Below are 26,475 nucleotides of genomic sequence, written 5' to 3'. Positions count from 1 at the left end.
GGCGGCTGCCTCAGGCGGCGGCGAGGAAGGGAAGAGGAGGAGGGGCGGCTAGGGAGGAGGAGGGGTGGCTAGGGTTCTGCACTATCAAAATGACGGGTCTAAATATGCGCCTTGAGCGGGCATATACTTGTTCTTACTCGCCTGCTTCCATTGTATGGCTTTATCACTTCTTCTTTTTTTGCGGGGTATTACTGTATCACTATGAAGCTGTTGCAAGAAACAATGACAAAATGGCCCCGGCAGCCACGAATACATACAAACGTGGATAGTGACATGGCAATCTAGATAGCCACGAACCAAGATTGTTGCTGCATTTTGCAGATCGCTCTAACGAGCAAAGATGTTTTTTTTATTGTGATTATAGCATCAGCTTAATGGTCAAAAAAGGGCTCAAGTGATCTTACTCTTTTCCTCTCACCAAAAGTCTTATTCTGTTTTTCGAAGTATAGAAGAGAACTCTTTCCAAACAAGGAGAAGGCCTATTAGCTCAGTTGGTTAGAGCGTCGTGCTAATAACGCGAAGGTCACAGGTTCGAGACCTGTATGGGCCAAAATATCATTTTTCTTTTTCTAACACTATGGAAAGTGCGGAAAAAAAACAAAATTATTAGGACGGCTTCGCCCGGGTTCGAACCAGAGACCTTCAGTGTGTTAGACTGACGTGATAACCAACCACACCACGAAACCATTGATGACAGATCTGTCCAACACTTTTAGAATAACACACTAAAAAAACTGTAGAAGCTGGAAATTTTTACAACATATATATGCTTAAGTCACTGATCCACAAGAAAAGAATTCATCATGTGAACGCATGCAGAGCTTGATTGCAGGCCAACGATTATCATAATATAGTTGGCTCAACCCTAGTGTTACTGAACTGTTCTTGCAAAGAAACTCTTCCCATTTTCAGATACCAACAGAGTTTTCCGTTAAATGAACTAGAGTATGCTACTTGGGCTCATGGAAATGCACCATCTGTACAGCTAGGCATGTAAATAATAGGCCCAAGGCCGTTCGTGTGTGTACTAAAAATTAATGGGCCAAGGCAAAAAATAAAGTAAAAATGCTACTGAGCTGATTTCCATGCAACTAGAGTAGTAAATCTAAAATAAAATGCAACTAGAGTAGTATCAATCACATAGAGAACTAAGATGCATACAGCCACACACCAACAATCCGACAGAAAATAATATATGAAAACAACACAATGACAACAGTAAAGTGAAATAATAATATGTAGCATTGATCGGTTGTTTAAAATATATTGCTAATATGTTTTTTGGCAGTGGAAAAAAAGGGGAAATGTCTTGCTAATATTGTCGTGCCAGCGAAGTGCAATATTATCGTGTCGGAACCTGTGTAAAGCGAATAATTCTTGAAAAACTAACCAGCTGGTGCGCAAAGTGGCGCTCATGATTTATTTCCATCTTTTTTGGCGAAAGGATTCATTTTAGTCTTTGTTTGCTTTCCCCCAAAGGGAATATTTTTTAAAATCTTTTGTCGAGACGAGGTCCACAAGTTAACTAATTCGAAGCTAGAAACTTGATCTTCTCGTATGATTAAGTACTAGCAAACATGCCCTGCGTTGCAACGGGAGAAAACAACTCTTGCACACCCTTTATCCACTGAGCATCGCTAAAGACATCACCTAATGCCCATAACATAATAAACATGACTAATGCCTCATCCTCAGGTCCACATCCTCCATTTCAATATAACATTAGACACATGCTTCCGCTTGTCGTCTTTGCCGTCCTCGTCGCCGGTGGTCGCGGTACCAGTTGTCACTAACCAAGGTTGGCCAGGTCCAATAGCTGGATTGTTTAGTCGCTTTCGTGCCCGGCGAAGATCAAGAACGTTAAACAAAGTTTTTTTAATCATCTGGCTAATATAATACTCCCTCCTTTCCTAAATTTTTGTCTTTCTAGAGATTTCAACAGGTGACTACATCCGGAACAAAATAAGTGAAACTATGCTCTAAAATATGACTATATACATCCGTATGAGATATATAGTCCATTTGACATCTCTAAAAAGACAAATATTAGGAACAAAGGGAGTAGGAAAAAGCACTGCACATACTATATGTATGTGTCATCATATAAATTGAGTAGTTTGTATCAGATAGACCATGAAACCTTAGTTGGACTCCTCATGCATTTTGACGGGAGTCACTGGGCTGAGTGAAACTGGTCGTACGTGAAGACGCGACAGAGAAAAAGATTCCTTCCATGTCCCTAGTTTAATAAATTGAACTAAAACAATCCATCAGGTGCGCATATTTAAAATATTCGCCAAGTTTTATTAATAGGTATAGATTAAAGCAATTTAGCTACAGTACCTCCCATTTTTTTTTAAAAACATGTTTTAAAAAATATTTGCCTTTACAAATTTAAAGTTCAAAACATATTTGTGTTTTTAAAATGTTTGCTAATTTCAAAAATAATCACATCAGTACCTCCTTGTTTTAAAAAATAATTAGGTTTCAAAAAATAAAATAGAAATAGAAATATTGTTTTTCTTTTAAGAAGGTTTGAGTTTCAGTTTTTTATTAACAACTTTGCAAATTTTTCGCGTTCCAAAAGATATTTACATTTAAAAATATCTTTTCCTCTCACTATCTCGCGTGACTGCTACCTAAATTCCTTGCAGCGCAGTATTTATTCTTGGATATGTTTTTGCTGGGGCGGGCTGTTGGTATGCTAATAGGCCGGCCCATTACGGATCTGTGCGTGCTGTGCTTTTTTTTTCGGACAGAAAGGAATCGGGAGAAACCGCTGGGACGTACGAAAATTATTTTGGTCCCACCGTAAACGAAAAAAACTGGAGAAACAATCCTCCCTTTAATATTAGGTAAAGATAAAGATATGGTAAAGCGGCATCCTTTTTTATTTTTCGAGCATCAGCATGCATGGTAAGATGCATCCACTGATATTTTCCGTTCAGGTACGTCTTCAACATTTATTAGATATTCATTTTCTTGGGCAAAACTCACAACATCTTAATCTTCTGCTTATGATCATTTCAAATTTTCTCAACGCTCTCAGCTCTTAAACAGTGTTTTTTGAGCCATGAAGAAGAAGAAAAAGAAAAAGAAGGTGATGATATATGCATAGCACAGACACACACGTATAGTTAAACCAGGGAGATTTTATTTAGGGGGGCCTGTTTACAACAAGCATGGCATGGCACCTGACTGCTGATGCAGGTCAGGTGCATAGATAAGGCCCTCGATCAGGTAGCGGTTACATGGTATGGTAGTAGTAGATCGATATGATCGATGCTGCACGCACGGTGCATGCATGATCGATGATCGATCTAGCAGCTGCAGCAGGAGCAGCCGCAGCTGGTGCCGCACTTGCACTGGGTGCAGCCGCAGCCGCCGTTCTCGGCCGCCATCTCCATGCCGCCGGAGCTCCTGCACGTACCCCACCCTTACCAAGATCAACATACAGTCATATTGTTACGATCGAGTGCATGATATATGAGGAAGGAGAAGGGACGTACGCCTTGTGGGTGGCGGTGGCGGAGACGAGGAGGGTGGCGCCGGCGGCCTCGGCCTCCGGGTACATGTTGCAGCCGCCGCAGCCGTTGCCGCACTTGCAGGCGGTGCCGCAGCCGCAGTTTCCTCCGCAGCAAGACATCCTCGGTTCGGTTGGAGCTTCGGAGATGGAGAGGCTTTGATTGGCTATGAGCTTCTTGTGTGCTTCTTGCTGGCTTGAGGAATAATGGAGGGGCGTGGAGGCCTATTTATAGGCAGGAGGAAGGAGGAGAAGAGATGCTGCACGCACGTATAGGTACAGGCACTTTGGCAAAGGATGGAGGCGAGCAACCGAGGGACCACCGCCTAGGGAAGAGGAATAAGGATAGGGCCGTCTCATCACCCAATTTGATTCTCTCTGTCCATATCTCTACTACACTACCTTGCTTCTTTCTTTCTTTCTTTCTTTATTTCTTTCTTTCTTTCTTTCTTTCTTTCTTACAAGGAACTATAACCAAAAGTCACCTGTGGGAATCTAGCTATACCTATTTTAATGTAATTTTATTTGTTCATGTTGTCGGTGGAAATATCAACCTCAGCCGATAACCGATGATGCCTATATGCTTCAAGATTTAGGCATTATTGCAGGAACAATCTTATCTCTTGAATGTTACTAGTATGTGAGTCAAATTTGAACCAAATTCCAAAACTTGAGGAAGAAAATACTGTTTCTAAAAGAAAAAAAAATACCAAGGGGCGCAAAGGGTGTGGTATAGTATCTCCAGCAGACCGTCCAAAATACTGTCATATGTACTACTCCCTCCGTCGAAAATACTTGTCCAAGAAATGAATGTATCTAGATGTATTTTAGTTCTAGATACATCCATTTGTATACGTTCCTACGACAAGTATTTCCAGACGGAGGGAGTATCTCCGTATGGTTTATCATGTAAAAAGATTCCACTTCTTAGTCATTTCCATCTCCATCGGAGCATCCAAATTCTCTCTTATATTTTTGATAATATCATAGAACTACCAATTCTTTTCTTGTTCGCGGGGGATATAACTACCAATTCGACTATGACTTCTAACCCAACTAAAAAAACTATGATTTCTAACAGCTATAACCACAACAGTTTTTGGTTTCACGGAAGCAGAAGCATATTGAGTTGGCGCCCGCAATCTGTTGCTCTACCATTCATCATGCTCCGAAAACTATCATTCAATTCCATGAGGCAGCTCGCAGCAAGAAAATCCAATAGAAACAACACCTAGAAGCAAGTACAGTGGCAACAAATATAGCAGCAAGCATCATATCTCTTCCCTTCATCAACTTCTCATCTTGACGGCCCCCCATTTATTCTCCTCACCGCACCGATGCCTCCAAAGGTCCCTCCTGATGCCCATTTCTCCTCACTGAGCCCACCATTTCCTTGTCGGCGCACCCTTTCTCTTCTCTCCCACAGCCGGAGCCAACTCATTATCATTGGGTTCAAGTGAACCCAATGAAATTTGCTATATCCCTTATAACATCACAGTAGCGTAAGACTAAGCAAAGAACCGAACCCATTGTTTAGCAGAGCTGAACCTAATGGTCTATATTTCTGGCTTGAGAATACAGTTTTTGAATCTTCCATAAAAACATGCACATGCCCATGCATGTCCCATTCGTTACGTGTATCTACATAAAAAAGAAAGCAAATCACATAGAGGTGAGAAGGAACCGAGTGGGTGCTGGCAATATGTCCTTGTCACCCGCCGGTGGAACGCTTGAACTAGCTACAACTATGCACTTGTTGACTTGTTTGTTATAGAAGTGAACTATATAATCGACTAGTTTCTTACGTGGAAATACACTAAATATCACTGATATTTTCTGTAGGGCCTCCGGTGCTCCACGTCAGTGGTACCGATGATCACATTATGAGACCCTTTTCCATATTCATGCAGTAATTACATAATTAACATGTCCTCGCTTAAAACGACAAATAAAATTCAGTAGTGATGCAGATCAGGCTTTCATTGGTTAGGAGCTTCTTGTGGTTCTTGGTTGATGGTTTGAGGAACAATGGTGAGGCAGAGAGGGCAAGCGAGCAGGAGGAAGGAGAGATGAGATGAGAGATGCTTTACGTACACACATACTTTGGCAAAAGGATGGACGCGGGCGACCGATGGATCGCCGTATAGGGAAGAGGAATAAGGATAGGGTCCTCCCATCATTTGATTCTCTTTGTCTCTATCTAGCTTCTTTCTTACAATAAGGAACTAGAGCCAATATCCATTTGTTGTTGGAATTGATTCATACTTTGTAATTATTATTATTTGTGCTAATCTGTAATTACAATTTGTGTTATTACAGGAGAGGAAGGATCTTGACGATGTTGGAAATAATGGTATTAACTGGTGATTTTTTAGTAAGCATTGAGTTAATTTTGAACTAACAATTTTTAAAATCTTCATAAAAAAGTAACTATATTCCATACATTGGTTGATGACCCTTGCCTTTTTGATATTACTGAGGCAAAAAAGGTTTTCCTCTTAGCCTAAGGTCGCCAAAAGTCTCAGTGCCCCTTGGTCTAGAATAGTCTGGCGGCTTTTTTTTTTCTTTTTCGGTATTACATGAGGAAGAGGAATTTTACAACCATTTTCATCTCTATTCCATTGTTATTTCAATAACTGTCACACTTCCACTATTTTTGAATAATCGTGGCCTCTTTCGTTTGCGGATTTTCAAAAGCACATAAACAAGCAATATCAACGTAGGAACTTTATGTCATGATGTATTAAATCCTATGAGAATTCAAAATATAGAACATATAATATAGCTATAGAAATGTTGTGTTGTTGATCCGTGAGAAAATTACAAGAATCTCCTTAAGCAATAGGTGCAAGCAAAGTTGTCACTGAACCAAGGAACCACAAGGTTTGATTCAACAGAAATTATCTTCCAAATTCATGGAAAGGAGGCCATATGAATATTTTATGGTTCCATACCTACAATATCAAGGAAGTCCCATAGAAAAGATTTCTGACAAATAAAACCCTCTGAAATTTCTATATGATTCCTTCGAACCAAAAGCATCATAACCGATAAATTATTCAAGGCTTGGGTATTGATAAATGCCACAATATCTCAGGCTCATTAGCCTCGCTGTTTTATTTGTATTTTCATGCTTTTGAAAAAAAAACCCGCAAAACCAATCAAAATGTACATGACTGTATTTATGTACGCTTGTAGAGATTTATGATTTTTCATGCCATGTGCAGTCAAATAGAAATAAATATGTTAATATTTTTTTCTTTCAGAAAGGAGGATTTACCCCCGGACTCTGCATCAGATGATACACATAATTATATTATTAATTATTGAAACGATGCTAAGCAAAGGTAAGCACTAAGGCCGATCAAATCGACGAACAAAAAAAAGTAAAAAAAAGGTCATCCAGATAGGACACACCTCGCGGCAGCATCTCCAAATTCTACCACAAAACCTAAAGGTTGTATAGTAGCAGACAAAGCGCACTATTGAACACACATTAAATATTTCTAACACAGATCACAGATCAACTCACTTTTTGTTAGTTTGCGGATGAAAGCAAAGCAAAAAAAGGTAAGAAGGAAACTGAGTGGGTGGTGCCAATTCTTGCCCCCAGTGGAAAGCTCCATTTAGGGCTATGCAATTCTTGACTTGATTATTTTGCTTGCACAGTTGGCCGCATATGATGACTTTGTGCACGTACTGGGGATAAAAATCTCTGATATTTCACATGTCTCCTTGAGTGCTGCACGTCGGCCGTTATTTCCCATCCAGGTATATATCTAGAGAAGGAATATTGAGGGGCGTCATGAAAACATAGTTTTTTTTTCACAGGAGCACAAAAATTGATTTTGGAGCTTGGCCTCCATGAAGCCTTTTTTGGGAAAATTCAAAAACCAGTTTTTGATGTTTCGAACAATCAAGAAGAAACACATGTATATAGGGATATACATAGACATGACGGGTCGATAGAGATGTTCCTTGAGCACTATTCGCCCGCCTGCATATATGGCTTTATTATCTTGTAGCTGTTGCAGGATGATTCGCGCGCACATCACATCACAAGAAGTCAGAAACAATGACAGAAAAAGATACCAACAGCGACGATTACTTACAAGCATGGACAACGAGATGGGAACTAGCAAGATCTATTGTCGCATTTTGCAGATTGCTTCAACGAGCAAAGATGACTTCTTCTCTTAGCTCGAACCCCTTGATGGTTTTTCTTTCTTTTGATTCATTCTCTTATTACCTTTTTCTTCTAATCATTCACCCAGGCTCGCCGATATAACATTTATTGTGGCGGAGCTTAGTTAGGGCCAAAGGGGTATGACTCCACAGCGAAATTTATTCTTTAGACTATTTCAAGTCTATTATCGAACACTATTTAGGCCAAAACTGGCATAATACACTAGGTTAACCCCTTCATCTCTGGCCAAAGCTCATTCATCTTAGTCATCTAGCACCCTCTCAAATTTGGAGGGCTGGCACTGCACATGTATTGATCGATCATGTTACACTAGAGGTTGTAAAGAAAGAGTGGACAGGAAAGTACTACACCCAGGAGCAAATGCACCTGGTGCGAACAGTAAAATCAAAAAATAGAAAAAATATTCAAAAAATTCTGATTTTTTTGTGACATACTTTCACAAATGTTTGTTGTGCATGCAAAGTTTCATCGCGAAATCACATTGGTGGAAGGCGTGCCAAAAAAACAAAATCAGAGCTCCAAAATGCTTTTGTAAGTAACATTTTCAGAGCATCGGTTTTGTTTTTTTACCACGCCTTCCACCAATGTGATTTTGCAATGAAATTTTGCATGCACAACAAATATTTGTGAAACTATGCCACAATTTTTTTTAGAATTTTAGAATTATTTTGGAATTTATCTGTTCACACCAGGAGCATTTGCTCCTGGGTGTAGAAACTCCACGTCCGAGTGGACAACATTAAAACAGAAAGAGCGGCCTATTAGCTCAGCTGGTTCCACTAGCGGTTTTAATTTATCCTCTTCTTAAACTTTTGTTCTAATCATCAGATCGATATACAACTTTTAGCCCCGTGCATATGTACATGGCTTTTAAACGCCGCAAACCAAAGATTGATGCGATAATGATTGATTACTTGAGATGACTGAACGAACCCAACGGTGAGCCGGTGACTGATATTTCATGTGGTGTCTTGAACGCCAACGTTATATTTCCATCAAAGTATAGAGAAGGAAGGGATACTGCGAAAACATAGTTCTTTTTTCCATATAATGAAAAACAAATTTTGGCTGCATGGATCCTATGACGCAGAAGTTGAGAGTGATTTTTTTTCTCTTGGAATGCTTAAATCGATGCATTATCGAAATAATGGGTCTGAATATGCGCCTTGAGCAGGCATATATACTTGCTGTTACTCACCCGCTTGCATATGTATGACTTTATCACTATGAAGCTCTTGCAAGATGATTTGTGTGCCCATCACATCACAGTAACAATGACAAGACGGCCCCAATAACCACGAATACGCGCAAACATTGATAGTGACATGGAAATTTAGATAGCCACGGACCAAGATTTGTTGCTGCATCTTGTGATTCATAATATCAGCTTGCTCTTTTCTTCTCACCACAGGGTTCTGAACAGGTGCTGCACGGGCCTATTAATGTAATATATACAAGGAAGAACACTTCACCACTAAAGAGGCCTATTAGCTCAGTTGGTTAGAGCGTCGTGCTAATAACGCGAAGGTCACAGGTTCGAGACCTGTATGGGCCATTCTCTTTTTCTTTTTCTTTTTCTTTTTTTTACACAGTAGAAAATGTGAAAACCCTTGTTAACAAGGCCCGTACCCCGGGCCAAGATGTGAGAGCCGAGGATATGTCTCGCCCGTACCTAATTCGGACAGCCCATTAGCGCAGTCGATTGCCGCTTGTTTATCGCTGTGGGTTCGCTCGTTCCTCTCCAGTTTTCTGTGTTTTTTTCTTTACCATTTTATTTTGTGTTTTTACTGGTTTCTTTGGTTTTTCTATTCCCTTTTGCTAGCCTTTGTTTTCTATTTATGTATTCACTGGTTACCTTTAGATTTTTCTTTGTTTGCATTACTTCTGTTTTTTACTTTCTTTATTTCTAGGTTTTCTTTGTATTCTTTGGTTTTCTTTGCTCTTTTACTTCTTTGTCTGTTTTTTTTATTTTTTCAACACATATCTACTTCTCAGTACACAATTTACATTTTCAGCGCACATGTGAAATATAGTTTTTTATACTTTGGACATTTTTCAAAGACATGATATACATTTTTTTAAACAAATTTCAGAATAATTTTTGAAAACAAGATAAGTTTTTTTCAAAATAGACGTCATAGTTTTAAAATTAAAATAAACATTATTTTAAACTACATGGACACCTTTAACACAGTATATATATTCCTAAAAATTTCATGGACATTTTTCAACAACGGTGAATATTTTCTTGAAATGCCATGAACATTTTTGTAATGCAAATAAACATTTTTTGGCCTATGGGAACCTTTTTACATTGTACAATATTTTTTTTAAAATTTCAAGGACTTTCTGGTTGAATCATTGGATTTTTTCTTAAAATGCCACATATATTTTTTAATGCTATTAAACATTTTTTTTGTTATGCAAACACTTTGTTTACATTGCATATACTTTTTCTGAAATTGTTTCAAACACATTTTGAAACTCATGAACCATTTTTTAAATGTATGAAATATTTGTTTTTGATTTACACAAATAATTTTGTTCACATTGTATAAACATTTCATAGATGTTAGGTATGTTTTTTTAAACGCGTGACATTTTGTAAATGTCACAAGCACTTTTCGTACACATGATTAACATTTTGTGTACATATTTATCTCTTGAAATGCATGATTAACATTTTTCAATTTTTTATGTAAATTATATTTATATATGTATACATATATTTTAATAATATTTCAAAATATAAAAATATTAAAAATAAAGCTAAAATGTGAAGATAAAATGAAAAAAACATCAATGATGTGAAAGTGGCGTCAGCCTGACACGCCCACCTTCTTACTGGGCCAGACCAACAACAGCACCGTGCATGCAACCTTGCACTAGGTTAAGAAAGCACTTTTTCAGATGGCTCCCAGAAGGCACCGGGGCCTGATGGCTTCCCAGCACAATTTTTCCGGAAGCACTGGGATATTTGTGGGGATGCGGTCACAAAGGTAGTACTGAGTATCGTTGAAGGGTTGGAGAGTGCACAAGAGATAAATAACACAATCCTAGTTTTGATCCCAAAGGTAAAAAAATCCAATGCTACTCTCTCAATTTCGCCCTATAAGTTTATGCAACGTTCTTTACAAGATTAGCTCTAAGGTTGTAGCAAACCGTCTGAAGGTTGTGATACCTGATATAATATCTGAGAAACAGTCTGCCTTTGTTCCTGGTCGTTTGATTACTGACAACATTATTGCTGCCTATGAGTGTCTGCATTTTATGAAGAGAAACAAGGCCCAGAAGCATAGACACTGTGCGCTAAAGCTTGACATGATGAAAGCCTATGATAGAGTGGAGTGGAATTATCTGAAGGCAATAATGTTAAAGTTGGGATTCACACAGAGATGGGTGGACATTGTGATGGGGATGGTTACTTCGGTTTCATTCTCAATGCTTTTCAATGGGCAGAAACTTGATGCTTTTAATCCAACACGGGGTATCCGTCAGGGGGATCCTATTTCACCGTACCTCTTTTTGCTGGCAGCAGAGGGCCTTTCGTGCCTTTTGAAATCTAGAGTTCAGTCATCCAGTCTGGCAGGAATACAACTGGCTTCATCGGCTCCACCGGTTAACCATTTGTTGTTTGCAGATGACAGCCTGCTGTTTTTTAAAGCAAATAGTGAGGGGGCTGAAGAGGTGTCTCTTCTTTTGGAAACCTATGCTAGAGCTTCAGGGCAGAGAATTAATAAAGACAAATCTTCTATCTTTTTCAGTAAAGGTTGCCCAGAAGAGGTAAGATATGCTATTAAAATTATTTTGAATGTCCCTAATGAACAACTGAAGGAGAAATACCTTGGTATGTCATCTGATGTGGGAAGTTCAAAAATGGGGTGTTTAAATATCTCAAGGATCGTTTGTGGAGCAAAATACAGGGATGGATGGAGATATTATTGTCAGCAGCTGGCAAAGAGGTCCTCATTAAATCAGTAGCCCAAGCTATCCCGGTGTATTCTATGTCCTGTTTAAAACTTCCAAGAGGATTATGCAAGAGTTTAACTTCCATGATTAATGTGTTCTGGTGGGGCAGTAAGAGAGGACAACGCAAGCCGTATTGGGTTTCATGGGACACTATGAGTATGCCCAAGTATATGGGGGGCTTAGGGTTCAAAGATTTTGAAATTTTTAACCTTGCACTCCTTGCTAGGCAGGCCTGGAGAGTTCTTCAAAACCCAGAATCCTTGAGCGCTAGAATCCTTAAGGCTGTATACTATCCGGGTGGTGATTTTGGACAGCCGAACTTGGTAATCATCCCTCTCAGATTTGGCGGTCAGTGATGGAAGGGCGAGATACCTTAAAGCTGGGTCTTATTCGCAGGGTGGGTACTGGAACTACGACGGATATTTGGAACATGAACTGGATTCCACAGACAGAAAATATGAGACCCATTGTTTCGTTGATTGCTCAACCTCCACAACTAGTGTCCGAGCTAATGGACCATGGAAATGCTAGATGGAATGCCGAGCCGATCCAGCAGGTGTTCTTACCATATGATGCAGATGCGATCTTGCAAATTCCAGTCTGTACAAGAAACGTAGACAATTTCTGGTCATGGGGTTTTGAGAAGAACGGGATTTTTTCTGTTCGCTCTGCATATAAGATGGTAGTGGAGATAAAAAAAGAGGAGGGAAAACTGGCTAGAAGAACGGCCAGGTACGTCTAATATGACCGATATGAGTAAATCTTGGACCTCCCTCTGGAATGTTATGATACCTGCAAAGATTAAAATGTTTCTATGGAGGTTAGCCAAGAATTCTATCCCCACCGAAGATGTGCAGAAAAATAGAAATATGTCGCATAAGGAGGAGTGCTATGTCTGCGGTGCTCGGGACTCATGGCGTCACAGCCTGCTCGAGTGTACGATGGCGCGCTGCGTGTGGGTGCTAGTGGATCATGACTTGTTGGAGCACATGATAGCAACAAGTGAACCATCAGCTAAAAATTGGTTGTTCGCTATGCTGAAGGTTCTCAAACATGATGAGTTTGTTCGTATGGCAGTCACTTTATGGGCAATATGGTATGCAAGAAGAAAACTGATTCATGAGTCAATTACTCAGAACCCATATGACACACATGCTTTTGTTCGGAAGTTTATCACAGAATTTGATCAGTTAAATATTGGGCAAGAAGGATGTGTGATAACAGTGCAACAAGATAGCCATGTTAGAGGAAAATGGATTGCACCAATTGAGGGATATGTTAAAATTAATGTGGATGCGGGTGTGTCCGTTCATCACAACATGGGAGCAGCGGCTGCAGTCTGCCGAAATCGAGACGGAGCATATCTTGGGTCATCTTTGTTAGCTATACGTGGTCTTGTCAACCCAGCTATACTGGAAGCTCTTGCTTGCAGGGAAGCACTTGCTTTGGCTCAAGATCTAGGAATGCAGTATATTCAAGTAGCTTCAGACTGTCAGCAATGCATCAGCCACATCCATCAAGGTGTAGGAGGAGAGGATGGAGGAGTTATAAAAGAAATTTTAGAGAGTCTTCAAGGTTTTTCTTCGTGTATTTTTTGTTTCGAACCTCGAGCTTCCAATGTTGACGCTCATAGGCTTGCTAGGTTTGGTGTTTCTCTACCTCAAGGGAGGCATCTATGGCTGGGTCTTCCTCATGACCCGGGTGCTATATCTGTAAACGTAACTGATTAATAAAGCCTAGCTTGTTTTGCTCAAAAAAAAACTAGGAGTCTCTGCGGGCGATCCCAAATGTAAGGTCCTCTCAAGCTAAACAACACAGATTTGACTCGTTTCCTTGTTAACACCTTGAAGCTGTGATATATAATTTGTTGATCAAGCGGGTCAAGGTCAAAACCTTGATGGTGCTCTAGGGCACCGGTCCATTAGGCCCCAACTGAGAATCTATCAACTTCGTTGTCCATTAATCTGTCACAACCAAGGTGATGACACAATAAGGTTTGAAGATTGAGAAGTACGACAACATGAAGAAGGGACCCGCCCGAAGTGGTGTGGCCCTGTTGTGCACTCTAGACGGGCCGACATGAAAAATAACCTAGTTGTTTTCTTAAAAGATGAATCTGGAACCTATAGATGTACTCCCTCCGTAAACTAATATAAAAGTGTTTAGATCACTAAAGTAGTGATCTAAACGCTCTTATATTAGTTTACAGAGGGAGTAGAAATTATCACATAAGGCTTCTTGTCGAACACCTCTGACCTCTTACTCCATTATCCTTCTCCGTATGAACTCACTTTACCCTGCAATGGAATCCTAGAAACTATGTCAAATCCTATGTGATTGTTAGTGTGTTGCCTCCATATATCACAAGAACGTTACATAATCCCAAGAAAACTCAATCTAGTAGCTCACCAGCTGGCTCATAGAGCATCCAGATGTACTACTCAGCTAATTCCCTTGTTTTCATCTATCAAGAACATGCAGAGGTGTTCTAACTACCCTCTTAAGTATTTTTTTAAATATCCATCTTTGTATTATCCTTCTAATACTTAGAATCCATTCGTACAAATTTTTTTACACATGACAGTGTTTTTGTCGAGTGCATGAATGCAATAGCTGATGCCCATCGCCATAGAGCTGCAGATGAGGATGTGGATGGCTCGTGCACCGCACAATTCCTAGCTAGCTTTGCGCCAACCCAGCCAGGGTCGTAGCCAGGTTTGACCAACTCCCCCTGCTACCTTCGTGCTAGTGACACAAAGTTGAAAAATCTTCACTATGGCTATAAGTCATCGAGGAGAATTGCTGCCATGCCCTGGGCCAAGGCCCTATTGCTCGGGGCCTAGCTATGCATTGAACCCTACCCATGGAGCTAGTAGGGCATTGAGTCATCCATCCCTACTTCTACAGCTATGATCCAGTAATGACATAAGTCATGATTAAAGTACTCGTCACGGGGGGACGCGGAGGGTGGGGGGGGGGGGGGGGGGGGGGGGGGGGGGGGGGGGTTATCATCTTTGTTCATGCGGAAGAAGATACTCTCTCTGTCTTAGAATGTAAGAACATTTTTGACACTATGCTAGTGTTAAAAACGTTTTTATATTTTAGGACGGAGGGAGTAGCTTTCATGCCATTATGTCTAGTATACAGATGCAGTAGCTGAACCACGTTGTCATCGAGCTGTAGAGACACACCCGGATTGCGCCTAGCACCCATTTATTTCATCTAAGCTTTGCGCCAACCAAGCCCATGGGCACATTGGACATCCATCTGTACTTCTACAACCCATCAAATTTTTTATTTTGTAGGAGAACTTTTGACAAACCAGTCACAATAGCCAAATTTCTAGAGGAAAGAGGCAGGGTCATGCAGTAAGCTATCATATGTCCAAGGTGCATCGATGGTAGAGATCCTAGCCTTGTGAGATACTCCCTTCATCCTTGAAAGAGTGTAGTTTCAACTTTGTTGGAGGGTCAAACCATCTCAAAGTTTGACCAAGTTTACGCAAAAATATATCAATATTTATGAAACCAAAAGGCATATGATGAAAATATTTTTATCATGAATCTAATGCTACTAATTTGATGGCATAAATGTTGATGTATTATTGTATAAATACGGTCAAACATAAAAAAAATTGACTTTTTAATAAAGTTGGAAGTATATTTTTTCAAGAACGGAGGTAGTAGAATAGAACTGGCACGCTACTAGGGGTGTAACCCAATCGTCATGCAATCAGATTGCTTGTAGTTCATTGTGGTCATGCAGACGGGAGGAGATATGTCTTTAACAGCGATTATTCACAACTGCATAATTTTATCAATGGAGTTTGTAGAGATATCTTATGAAAACTGGATGCCAACCCAGTTGTTCACGAGCTAGCTAAAACGTAATTCTTTTGTTGGACAAAACTTCTTTTAAAAAATTACCCCACCCATATAATACAACATCCGTATTTGTTACATTTGCCGCAAAGGTCGAAACACTATTAATAAGAACACCATCTATTAACAACACTAAACTTCGCAATCTCATGTGCCACCATATTAGCCTTCTTGTTAATCTCAGAGATTTTCAAATTCATCATAATGGAGACACTCAACACTTCTTTTTTTAGATCAATAAGGTTTGTCAAGTCCATATTATCATGTACAAGAAAGTAAGCCAAAAAAGAACAGTCAATTTCCAAAGTTATGGGCTTGTGAAGAGTGATACCGATATAAAGACCGGAGAGGGTCGCTCTAAGTTCCGCATCCTTGATGCTAAAGCACTCACCAATATAATCCCAAAAGGAAATGTTAACTTCTCTAGTATGATCTCTTCGGATGGTAAATTTCACAACTCCCTCAACGCCGTACAGAACACCCTGTAAATTCCACACCTCCCTCAACGCCATACGGAACACATTAGCCTTAGGGGCAGCCTGCCAAAACAAATATTCTAATTTCCCGAGGAACGTTAGCCTTTCAAATAATATTCCAGAGCCTCCTCTCTCCATTTACGGCCACCCTGGAATTCCCCAAATCAATCTCCTTGTCCTTGAGATTGAGGGCAACCTATACCTACTCTTCACCGAAAACAAGCCGTTTTTCTCATGGTGCTAGCCTACTAGACGATGAGATCTCCCTCACCCAAATTCAGAACACACAGAGTAAAGTAGATGCGTGATCATAGATTCTTATCCCATCTCCTTATGCCACTCATGAATAAATCAACCAACCATTAGATCTTGGTTTTGGTTTTCTTATCAGTAAATTTCAAGCCAGATTCCCTAGAAAGCCAATTATCCCTCCAAATATTTATACTAGCACCATCGACCACTCTTCATATGATACCCTTTTTCAGCAGCTCAAGCCCATGCGTAATACCTTGCCAAGTAAGCGATGTCATTTGAGGGAAGACCGTATCAATAAGATGCCCATGAGGATAATATTTAGCTTTCATCACCTTGACACACAAAAGAGTCCAGAAATAACAATAATCGCCAAGCTTGCTTCGCCAAAAGCACTTGATTGAATAGTATAAGATCACGAAAGCCCATACCCCCTTCACCTCTTGGTCTCGTCATCTTGTCACACGCGAGCCAATGAGTTCTTCTTCTATTCTCCTCATCACCCCATAAAAAATTCCCGATGATTTGGGATAACTTACCACAAAGAGAAGCTGGGAATTTAAAAATACCCATGGCATCAACTGTAAATGCAGTAAAAAGAACACTACAAGTAACAGAAATTACGTCCATGTTCACAACAATATTTCATGTAACTAGGGCGATGACCCCTCAAGTGAGATTATTTATTTGCTTGTAAACGATGTAATGACTTTTTTAAGCAATACGGCTAGCCGAATGACATTGGCCAAGAAAAAACATTAAACATGGCCATAGGTTTTTTTAAGAAAACATAGAATATCCTTTTCCTTAATCAATATTCAAAGCGGATCACAAGTTTTTCATGTAAGCTACCGGCCTCGAGCTGCTTGGCATGCGATTGCTATTGGCCGTCGGATTAATTTGATATGATAAATAGTTATCTTCGGACAGATGAGACAAAACTCATTAGCTCAGGCAACGATTAATGACGCTTTTGCTTTGAAGGGAAGACAAGGGGGCGGTGGCGCAGTTGGCTAGCGCGTAGGTCTCATAGCTAAAGCGAGTGATCCTGAGGTCGAGAGTTCGAGCCTCTCTCGCCCCATTTCTTTGTTTCTCCTATTTTCGACTAGAAAAAACTGTAAAATACTCAGAGAACAGACGCACACAAACACCTGCAATGTGTGCGCAGCAAGAGTTTCTCCACTTGTTAATTCCACAGCTCACATGATTGAATCTCCCCGTCTTGCTTGTTTAATAACTAACATAAGACGCTGACAACAATGGGGAACAATGGATGGATGAACGAACATAATATGACGATCTTTCTTTTCCTTGCAAATAATCCCTTTCTTTTCATAAAACACATGGTAACAGGATCGCACCATGACACATCCATATGAATATATTATCGAACATCAACGCAAGGGAGAAAAATTGTCACAACTCTCAATTGTACGTGGCATGCTAGCCGGTTTGTCACGAGTATCCATCTTTCGACGGAGGGATAAAAATGAAATTGAAAAGGAATTTTGTGTATTTGTTTTCCTCCTGTATAATAATAATAGTTGCTTTATTATTATACAACTGTTGCATCATGATCTGTGCACACATCACATCACATAAAGTTGGAAACGGTGACTAATAAGATTCCAACACCCCTCAATTCCTTGCCTGGTGCTCCAATATGCGGACAACACGCTTAGCATTTGCCATGGACCTCACCGCTGCTACTCACCTTAGATCCATCATTTTTCACAAGTCGTGTTCATTCCCATGCACTCCAATTCTTCCGTGGCTTCTGCCATGGCAGCGGTTCTTGGACGCCCCATCTCTTCCTTGTCTCAACCATACCTGGGTCCTCTGCTTTCCACCTTGAAACTCCCTATCTCAGCCTACGCCCCTTCGTCCACTCCTTGGACCGCTACCTCTCCAGCTTGCGGGCTCTTCTCCTCTCCTCCGGTAGGAGGCTAGTTCCCTGTAACCTGGTGGTAAATAATCTTCCAACCTACTTTATGTGTTCCTACCACCTTCCCTGTGGTGTTATTGAGCTGATCAACCATCGACGTCGTGCCTTTTTTTGGACCAACAAAGATACTTGCACAGGTGATCGCTGTCTAATTGATTAGGATAAAGTGTGTGTAGATGTGCAGCCATCCGCGATCTACGGTGGCAGAATCTGTGCTTGCTCCACAACTTCGTCCACAACCCCCCCCCCCCCCCCCCCCCCCCCCCCCCCCCCCCCCCCCCAAACACCCATGTGGAAACGATGGTTCCTTCACAAATCGCAACATCCAGGGAGACTGCTCCTCAGCTCCTCAGCACCCTCTTTCCAAACAAGGAGAAGGCCTATTAGCTCAGTTGGTTAGAGCGTCGTGCTAATAACGCGAAGGTCACAGGTTCGAGACCTGTATGGGCCACCAGTCTTTTACTTTTATTTTTTTTACACTATGCAAAATGCGAAAAAAAAACAAAATATAAATGGCTTCGAACCGGAGACCTTCAGTGTGTTAGACTGACGTGATAACCAACTACACCACGAAACCATTGTGTTTATTTTGTTTCATCTAATTTATATATATTAATAAATAATGTTCAGCATTCTTCCAAGACATACAGTATACATCATGTGCTGTTCATCCACTATTTTTACAAGACAAGTATCCTTTAAGTACGGATTTTTCATGGAAAAAAGTCTGCATTGTATTCCAAGATTTATGGAGATGAGCCTGCAATAAATTATATATATAAATCAAGAAAGGACCAATGAAACATGTACATGGGCAAGTGGAGAAGAAACAAAAACAAATATGTCCAACATGATGACTGGGGAAATCCCCACTGGGCACAACCTGTCTCGAACCTAGCATCAATGTTGAAAACAGCTAACCGACACCTCCGATTGAAATGGAGGAGGAAGAGTCCCCTGGTGCCATCGAAGATGCTGAAGCACATGCATCAATGATGACCATGGACTAGGGGTGAACCCAAAAAAGGGTTCGCAACATTAGATATCAAGCTCACATCAATACATTCTCTGCCGGAGGACCTCCGGAAAGGGGGTTAAAGGAAGAAATGGCAGCTTGACCGGGACGAGACCAACAACAAAAGACGGGTCTCCTGGTAGTGCACAAGAAAATCAAGAGAGAATAAACCAACACCACGAGTCTGGTAAATAGAACATGTATTGTCCCCAAACCATTCCGCTTGGACCTCCTAAATATCGAAGTCGAGCAATACAAGGTGGTCGTTTGAGAATATAAAGGGGAAACACACAATCCGGCCACCCATATTTCAAACCAACACATAGAGATTTAGCAAAAGCAGAAGAGAGGCCATGATTCGCCAGCATGGCGTCCAATGGTTCAAATCGACATTAAAGGAAGCAAACGCTACTAAAAACTACATTATCATTAAGAAATGCTTAAACCCCGCTAAGATCTAGTAACAACTATTGAATAATGGGCATCACTCACTTCTCTTTTCCTTTATTCATATCTATGAGTTTATATTAATCTAGTTTTCAGGGAATTTTATACTACCCTAGTTTGGATGGAAAGTGGAAACTGACTCGTGGCTTGGGATGAAAACAAAGTGGAAATGGATGGAACTTGGTGTTGCCACGTGTGTTTTCATATTTGCTTCGAAAATTGGAAATGAATATAGAAACCCTGCAAACGAATACTACCGGAAATGAAACCGCAGCGAATACGACAAGGACACGGAGACGAAATCGAGTATTTGCCGGAACCAAAGACCCCTTGAACCGTAGAAAAAACACAATGGAACCAACAAAGTACAATTGAACTTCCGCAACACAAAAACTTGAAAGGTATCAAAATATTAAGATACATGTTGGGTATATAATATGATATTCATTTGTGCATAAATATTTAATTGGCAACACAAAAACTTGAAAGCCATCAAACAACCAAACACTAGAGCGCAAATCACAATAGTGCTCATACGGTCATACTACTAACATATTGTTCTATAATAGAAGATAGATCACACACCACTGTTTATATAGCTGACGACTTCAATAGTAGTATATACTAGTAATATAGTAGACACTTCAACTCAGAAAGAGAAGTGTCCATGATGCATTGATAGTAGTGAAGAAGTTAGGCCATATGGGCAATTCTGCATGATATGTGGAGGGCCTAATTATGTGTTTGTCAGGCTACAAAATAGCCATATGTTCATACTCAACACAGAAAGTGTCGTATTAATAGAAATGAAAAGTTCCATTTCCTCGCATGTTCCACTGTAAAACGTTGTTCCATTTCCATTTATGTTTCCGCATACAAAATTCCAGTTTTATTTCAGTTTTGAAAATTTCAGTTTTGTTTCTGTTTTTCCTCTCTGTTTTTAATTTTTCCCTAGAAAAACAAATCATCCCTACTCGTGGCATTATAGTAGTTTTTTTCCAGTGACGAACGGATGTTGGGCCTTTTATTCACAAGCCCAGCTGCACAGGTCTGTCGCATCTTGCCAAGCCCGAGTCAACCTTTTGTTTGAAGCCTAAAAAGAAAACCTTTTGTTTGTTCTTGCTGGTAGCCTCGTCAAAAAAGAGTTTTGTACTGCCTAAAAAAAGAGTTTTGTATATTGTGATCGACTTGATTCTGGCTCCTCATTTCTTTTGTAGCATGTTTTCCTTAGGTGATGCCTCGTGTGTCTCATACACAAAATCAGCCTTGCTACGGATATAACATAAACAACATTCAGTGTTGGTAACATTTGTGTTTTTTTGCGGAAATAATTCTTGTATTACTCAATCAATGTATAATCACGCTTAACATCGTCTAATACGACATCTGGTCCCGACCCAAGCCATACAACAGTTCGACCTTGAGTCCTCCCAAAGTTTGCCGAAACATGACTAGCTAGTGGAATTACAGCCACGACGGATGTGGGTAATACAAGAACTACGATTCGGACATGCTTCCTTTATCTCTCTAACAAGAAATGTCTATCTTGATCTGTTTGTGTCTCCACTCTTCAACATGTTCACAACCTCCAAATTGTCACTTTCAATGTCAATTGGTAGATTGCCCCATTGTAGGGCTAGCATGAGTCCCTCCCGGATAGCTAAAATCTCAGCCTCCAACACATCATTGCATGAAAAAAGGTGCCTACAGGAGCTGAAAACAATACCGTCGGAGTGGTCACGGAGTATCATACCTATACCATCAACCCCATCCAATATGGAGCCATCTGTATTTAGTTTAACACGTCTAGCAGAAGGAGGTGACCAAGGGACAGGAGTAGTAAATTTATTGTCACATGTGCGTATTACCAGTGGGTAGCAGAACTGAACCGGGGATTTTCCCTTAGTATGATCATCATTTGGGCAAGTCGCAACAGACTGTAAGGAGGATAGATAGCTCTATAGAAACCTGACAGGGACATCCACAGGGGGCCGGTCTTTGAGTGCACTATGGTGGTGTTTGGTTCAATGGCAAGGTTGGATTGGCTAAGGGTGCCCCTGTCCACCTAGTTATGGATAGCCATCTTTGCATGTTTGGTTGGAAGGTTAGATAGTGGTCGGGATAGCCAATTTTATGTTTGCTTGAAAGGATGATAGGTGGATGAATTGTTATGATTACCTCTCAGGTCAGAATACCCCCAATATATTCCCCTCAAAGAAAGAGAAAATACCCAAGTAGTATATGCAGATTTTTTCCGTTTACCTTCTATGATACAAAATCGAAACAATTCGGTCATGACTATCCTTTCTACTCGCCGGGCATTAGCACGGAGGCTAGCTTCCACTGTCCAAACAATTCATCGAAATCGCCAAACTCACTAATCAGATCTGGTGTGACCGTGTTGCCTATTCATCTGTTTGTCTCTTGTCTCGGTGCTAATCACCAAGATAGGTAAGCTGAAGCAGAGCGAGCGTGGGTGGCTGCCCTTGTCCGCCAATTTTTTGCGGCTCTCGATAGCCAAGTTTTGGAGCGAATATTCGTTATCCCTGGTTATCCTCAGCCATCTCATCCTCTCTTCCAAACGTGTGGCATCCTCAAAAAATCAGGTTATCCCTATCCCATCCAGGGATAGCCTGAGAACCAAAGGCCACCTATATCATTTCGAACATGATAGATTCTCCAGAAGAGCATAAGAAGTTGAACCCTTGTTGGTTCATCTAACTCACAAAGCAGTTGAATAAACCAATCTGGACCAGTGGGCTTGATAGATATAACATCATGTAAAGTCCATTTAGAAGACATTGTCCGTCATAGCGTTCTTGCATTTATGCACGGGAAAAAAATCTTCCTCACATGTGCTACATATAGAGCATAATGTCTTGGGTTCCAAAATTCGTTTGTTTTTGTTGCACCACGTACCAAGGGAATTATTTGCTAGGCACCAACCGAAGCTCAATACCTTTGGTGATGCACTGCATGACCATAGGGCCTTCCAACCGTCACGTCGGCCGTTTGGGTGGTGGCCTGAGGAGGTCACGCGCCCATTATGAAGATCATCCGTAGCCAAACGGTACACACTTCTCACACCGTATACACCAGATTTCTTGGGCCCATGCTATCAAGTCATCGCCAAGACGATGAGAGGGGCCAATTTTTTGGATGTCACAAATGTCGATTGGGAGAAAGAATTGCTGCAGTTTAGAGTTATCCCAATTTCCATTGTGGTCCATAAGCTCAGGAGGCCATTCAAATCTACAATGTCCTTTGGGCGATATGAGTCCACCAGTAAGATCTCTTACAATCCATCTATCACGCCAAATTCTAACATTTTGGCCATTTGTGATCATCCACACTATCCCTTTCTTTAGCAATTCAAGGCCATGACATATTGCCTGCCAAGTAGGAGACGGGTTACCCGTACAAACAGTATCTTCCAACCTCCCATTTAGATAATATTTTGCTTTCAGTAGTCGGGCACGGAGACTGTCGGGGCAAGGTAGGAGACACCACGCTTGGCGTTCTAACCAAGCTTGGTTTCTGAAGCCCAAACCACCTTGGCAACATTTTTGTTCTTCCATGATCTTTCTTCTCTCCTCCAAGGTAGTGGTCCATGAGCTTAGGAGGCCATTTCTGTTGCTTAATGCTTATCCTTTTTTTTTGAGGATGCTTAATGCTTATCTTGATGCAGCGAGGTGAGATGCATACATATGGTTTAAGTTATCCATAAATATTTTACTATTGCAGCCAGCTACCACTATCTTTTTCCCTTCCTGGTATATGGTTTAGTTTGCTGGAATATGGACCTGAACTAAACACGGTGGTCCTACTAGTACTATTTGTGCCCCCAAAGTACACTTTGATGGAGTGATGGATCTAGAGTACAACTGCTTTGATCCATTATAGAAGTAGCGAGGCTCCATGTATCGTCTTGTTTACTTCTTGATAGTTGAGAACCGTCGGATTTTCTTTTTCTTTTTGGCATCTTGAACTGAGCCTCTTTTCATTGTGTCCAGAAGTGACCAAAGGTACCAGACAGATGCAAGGAGGAAATCACTAATTTTGTTGTCTACACAGACCATGCATCTGGAATCTCTGCAGGAAGATGCATATGTAAAACTTGGGGGGGGGGGGGGGGGGGGGGGGGGGGGGGGTGGTTTGAATACTAATATATTTATGCCTGGCTACTTGAGTCTAGAACCAATTTGAGTAGTGATAACCAACCAACCTACTTGCTGCCGTCGAAGTTTGTATCAACATATATATGTCGTCATGTTTCTGTAACACGCCTTTACCTATTTCTACCATCTGGTTAACCAACTCGGATTCTTCTATTTTTTTCACAAACATAGTATAAAATTACGTCAATTACAACACATATAAGAGATATCCAAGTACAATAAACTTTGATTTAAGAAAATAACACAAGGGGGCAGTGGCGCAGTTGGCTAGCGCGTAGGTCTCATAGCTAAAGCGAGTGATCCTGAGGTCGAGAGTTCGAGCCTCTCTCGCCCCAATTTTTTCTTTTGCTCCTATATTTCCTGTAACCATTCTTTCTGGAACAAAATTATTCCACTTGCTGTTCCTAGCGTTGAATTTCAATTTTCTGCCCTGTGCAGCAGGTCGGGTCTGCACGAATTCCTTGCAAATTGAAGCTGGCAAGAACACCTGCACTCCCATCAGGCATGACTCAGGTCTTCAGAGCCAAAGCTGAAGCCACCAGACTGGCATGAAAGTATGAAACACAAACCAAGCAGCAACAGCTGCTCCAATTGTTAATTCCACAGCTCACATGATTGATTCGCCTCGCCCAGATTGTTTAATCAAGCACTCTCTGACAACAACAGGGAACAATTGATGGATGGATGGACAAATATCATCCATATGTACCTTTCTTTTCTCGCAAATCTTCCCTTCTTTTAGTTAAGCACCCCACTCTAGTTAAATCATCAGATAGGCAATAGTATTCATATAGCACACACCGCTGCTGCTGCTGCTGCTTCTTTCGCATGGAAAGATTTGTGTGTTTTTCTTCCGCAAAGGACATAATTAGTTCGAGGGGACAAGAGGATGCATGATAGAAAGGGTTAGAACATTCCAATCTTGGTACATACCCTTTTCTTCAGAACCAAACCAGGCACAACAACATACACTACATAATTCTTCAAAACACATACACACTTGGTAACAGGAACGCCGCATGACACATCCATTGTTGGAAATATGAGCAATTTATCGGATGATTTTATTAACAGAAATACTAGATAAAGCATGACTAATATAGTAGAGATAAAACAAGTCATGCGTTCTGACAGAGAGAAGGAAAATAGCTTCTGCATATATGAACCGTAGCTTATCATATCTATAGCAGACAGTAGAACTAGTTGCATATATGAGGTAGAACCTAACATATTTAGGGCAAGTACTAGTACGAGAAACTGTGGCAGGATATCTAACAGAAAGAAGAACACATACGGGACAACAACATCAGTAGCACTGGACTTGGGGTCGGTGTCCTCGCCAGCCATGTCGTCGAGGAGGTTGTCGACGTCGGGGAAGAAGTCGTTGGAGTCCGGGACGTCCGTGACGAAGGAGTCAGTCAGTAGTCGCGCAGAACGCTCCCCAAAAACCTTATCACCCTTCTCCCGTACAGGACTCAAAGAGGTGCGGTTCCGGAGGCGTACTGTCCCAATCTGCAGTGCACGCCGCAAGCCGGGATGCGGAAGACAGCAGCAGCTCAGAGATTGAAACCGGTGGCGAGAGGAAGGAGAAGTTCTGGTGCGTCTTTCTGAGAGGAGCGACCTCCCTTTTATAGGCGCAAGAGAAGGAGGCGAAGGGTGCAGCATTCGTATTCAATATCCCCAAAAACCTTATCACCCTTCTCGCGTACAGGACTCAAAGAGGTGCGGTTCCGGAGGCGTACTGTCCCGACCTGCGGTGCACGCCGCAAGCCGGGGTGAGGAAGACAGCAGCAGCTCAGAGATTGAAACCGGTGGCGAGAGGAAGGAGAAGTTTTGGTGCGTCTCTCTGAGAGGAGCGACCTCCCTTTTATAGGCGTAAGAGAAGGAGGCGAAGGGTGCAGCGTTCGTATTCAATATCCACTATAGCAAAAACTTTCCAGCTCCCGAGTGACCTTTCGTATACCCGTAGTGCCTCCACTATAGCAAAAACTTTCCAGCTCCCGAGTGACCTTTCGTATACCCGTAGTGCGTGGCAAAAATTTAGACATCGGCTCGGCTCATTCCCGCAACCCGCGGCGCGTCGTGACGAGGCGTGGCGTGGCGTGGCGAGGCGGGCGGCGAAGGAGGAGCGCGCGTGGATATCCCTCTTGTTCTCATACTCGTACAAGTGGGGAAAGAACCTCCCTTATAAGGAGGTTCAACTCCCACTAAACTAGCAATGTGGGACTAAACTTTAGTAGTATCCCTTGCCTTGCACAGATGGGCTAAGTGGGCCTCTAGGATTTATTAGGAATTTCTGAAATAGTTATTGGGCTGCCCAAAATGGACTAAATTCCAGCAATCCCCCACCAGATCCCAGAGACACACAGAAATTTTCCTTTGGTTCCAAAACACTGTTTTATATACCGGTATTGCAGTGGAGACTGTTAAGTTGAACTTCCACCTAGAACTCTATGCTACACTAGTAAGCAACTTGAACAGTGGACTGGGCCTTGAACTGCAAGTTTTCTGCTAATCTAGCTTCACATAAAGCCTTGACCGATACGTGGCTACCGTGGGTCTTCCCCGCGGATGGAGCTTAT

General features: G+C 41.3%; 1 protein-coding gene, 1 long non-coding RNA gene and 5 other non-coding genes across 8 annotated transcripts; 5 read left to right on the top strand and 2 right to left on the bottom strand.

The window, feature by feature from the left end:
- The first annotated feature begins 476 nt into the window (after window positions 1-476).
- Window positions 477-550, top strand: TRNAI-AAU. The gene has a single exon. It is a non-coding gene; the product is annotated as a tRNA-Ile (tRNA).
- Window positions 551-612: 62 nt separating this feature from the next.
- On the bottom strand, window positions 613-686 carry TRNAV-AAC. The gene has a single exon. It is a non-coding gene; the product is annotated as a tRNA-Val (tRNA).
- A 2,448-nt stretch (window positions 687-3,134) lies between these two features.
- LOC125546358 (metallothionein-like protein 2C) lies at window positions 3,135-3,745 on the bottom strand. The gene is made up of 2 exons (XM_048710603.1): window positions 3,510-3,745; window positions 3,135-3,420 (listed from the first exon to the last, which is right to left on the bottom strand). The coding sequence occupies exons 1-2, from the start codon at window positions 3,644-3,646 to the stop codon at window positions 3,321-3,323; spliced, it is 237 nt and encodes a 78-aa protein (XP_048566560.1). The 5' UTR covers window positions 3,647-3,745; the 3' UTR covers window positions 3,135-3,320.
- A 5,466-nt stretch (window positions 3,746-9,211) lies between these two features.
- On the top strand, window positions 9,212-9,285 carry TRNAI-AAU. The gene has a single exon. It is a non-coding gene; the product is annotated as a tRNA-Ile (tRNA).
- Window positions 9,286-17,302: 8,017 nt separating this feature from the next.
- On the top strand, window positions 17,303-17,389 carry TRNAM-CAU. The gene is given in 2 exon segments: window positions 17,303-17,340; window positions 17,354-17,389. It is a non-coding gene; the product is annotated as a tRNA-Met (tRNA).
- Window positions 17,390-18,630: 1,241 nt separating this feature from the next.
- Window positions 18,631-18,704, top strand: TRNAI-AAU. The gene has a single exon. It is a non-coding gene; the product is annotated as a tRNA-Ile (tRNA).
- Window positions 18,705-22,794: 4,090 nt separating this feature from the next.
- Window positions 22,795-24,601, top strand: LOC125549549. 2 transcript variants are annotated; one of them, XR_007301382.1, is made up of 2 exons: window positions 22,795-23,000; window positions 24,332-24,601. It is a non-coding gene; the product is annotated as an uncharacterized LOC125549549 (long non-coding RNA). The 2 variants fall into 2 exon arrangements; XR_007301380.1 differs by lacking the exon at window positions 22,795-23,000 and adding an exon at window positions 23,007-23,315.
- The last annotated feature ends 1,874 nt before the right edge of the window (window positions 24,602-26,475 follow it).

This window comes from Triticum urartu, chromosome 3 (assembly GCF_003073215.2).
Source record: "Triticum urartu cultivar G1812 chromosome 3, Tu2.1, whole genome shotgun sequence".
Lineage (NCBI taxonomy): Eukaryota > Viridiplantae > Streptophyta > Magnoliopsida > Poales > Poaceae > Triticum > Triticum urartu.
The sequence above is the reverse complement of the archived record's forward strand: the minus strand, read 5'-3'. Positions and strand labels throughout refer to the sequence as shown.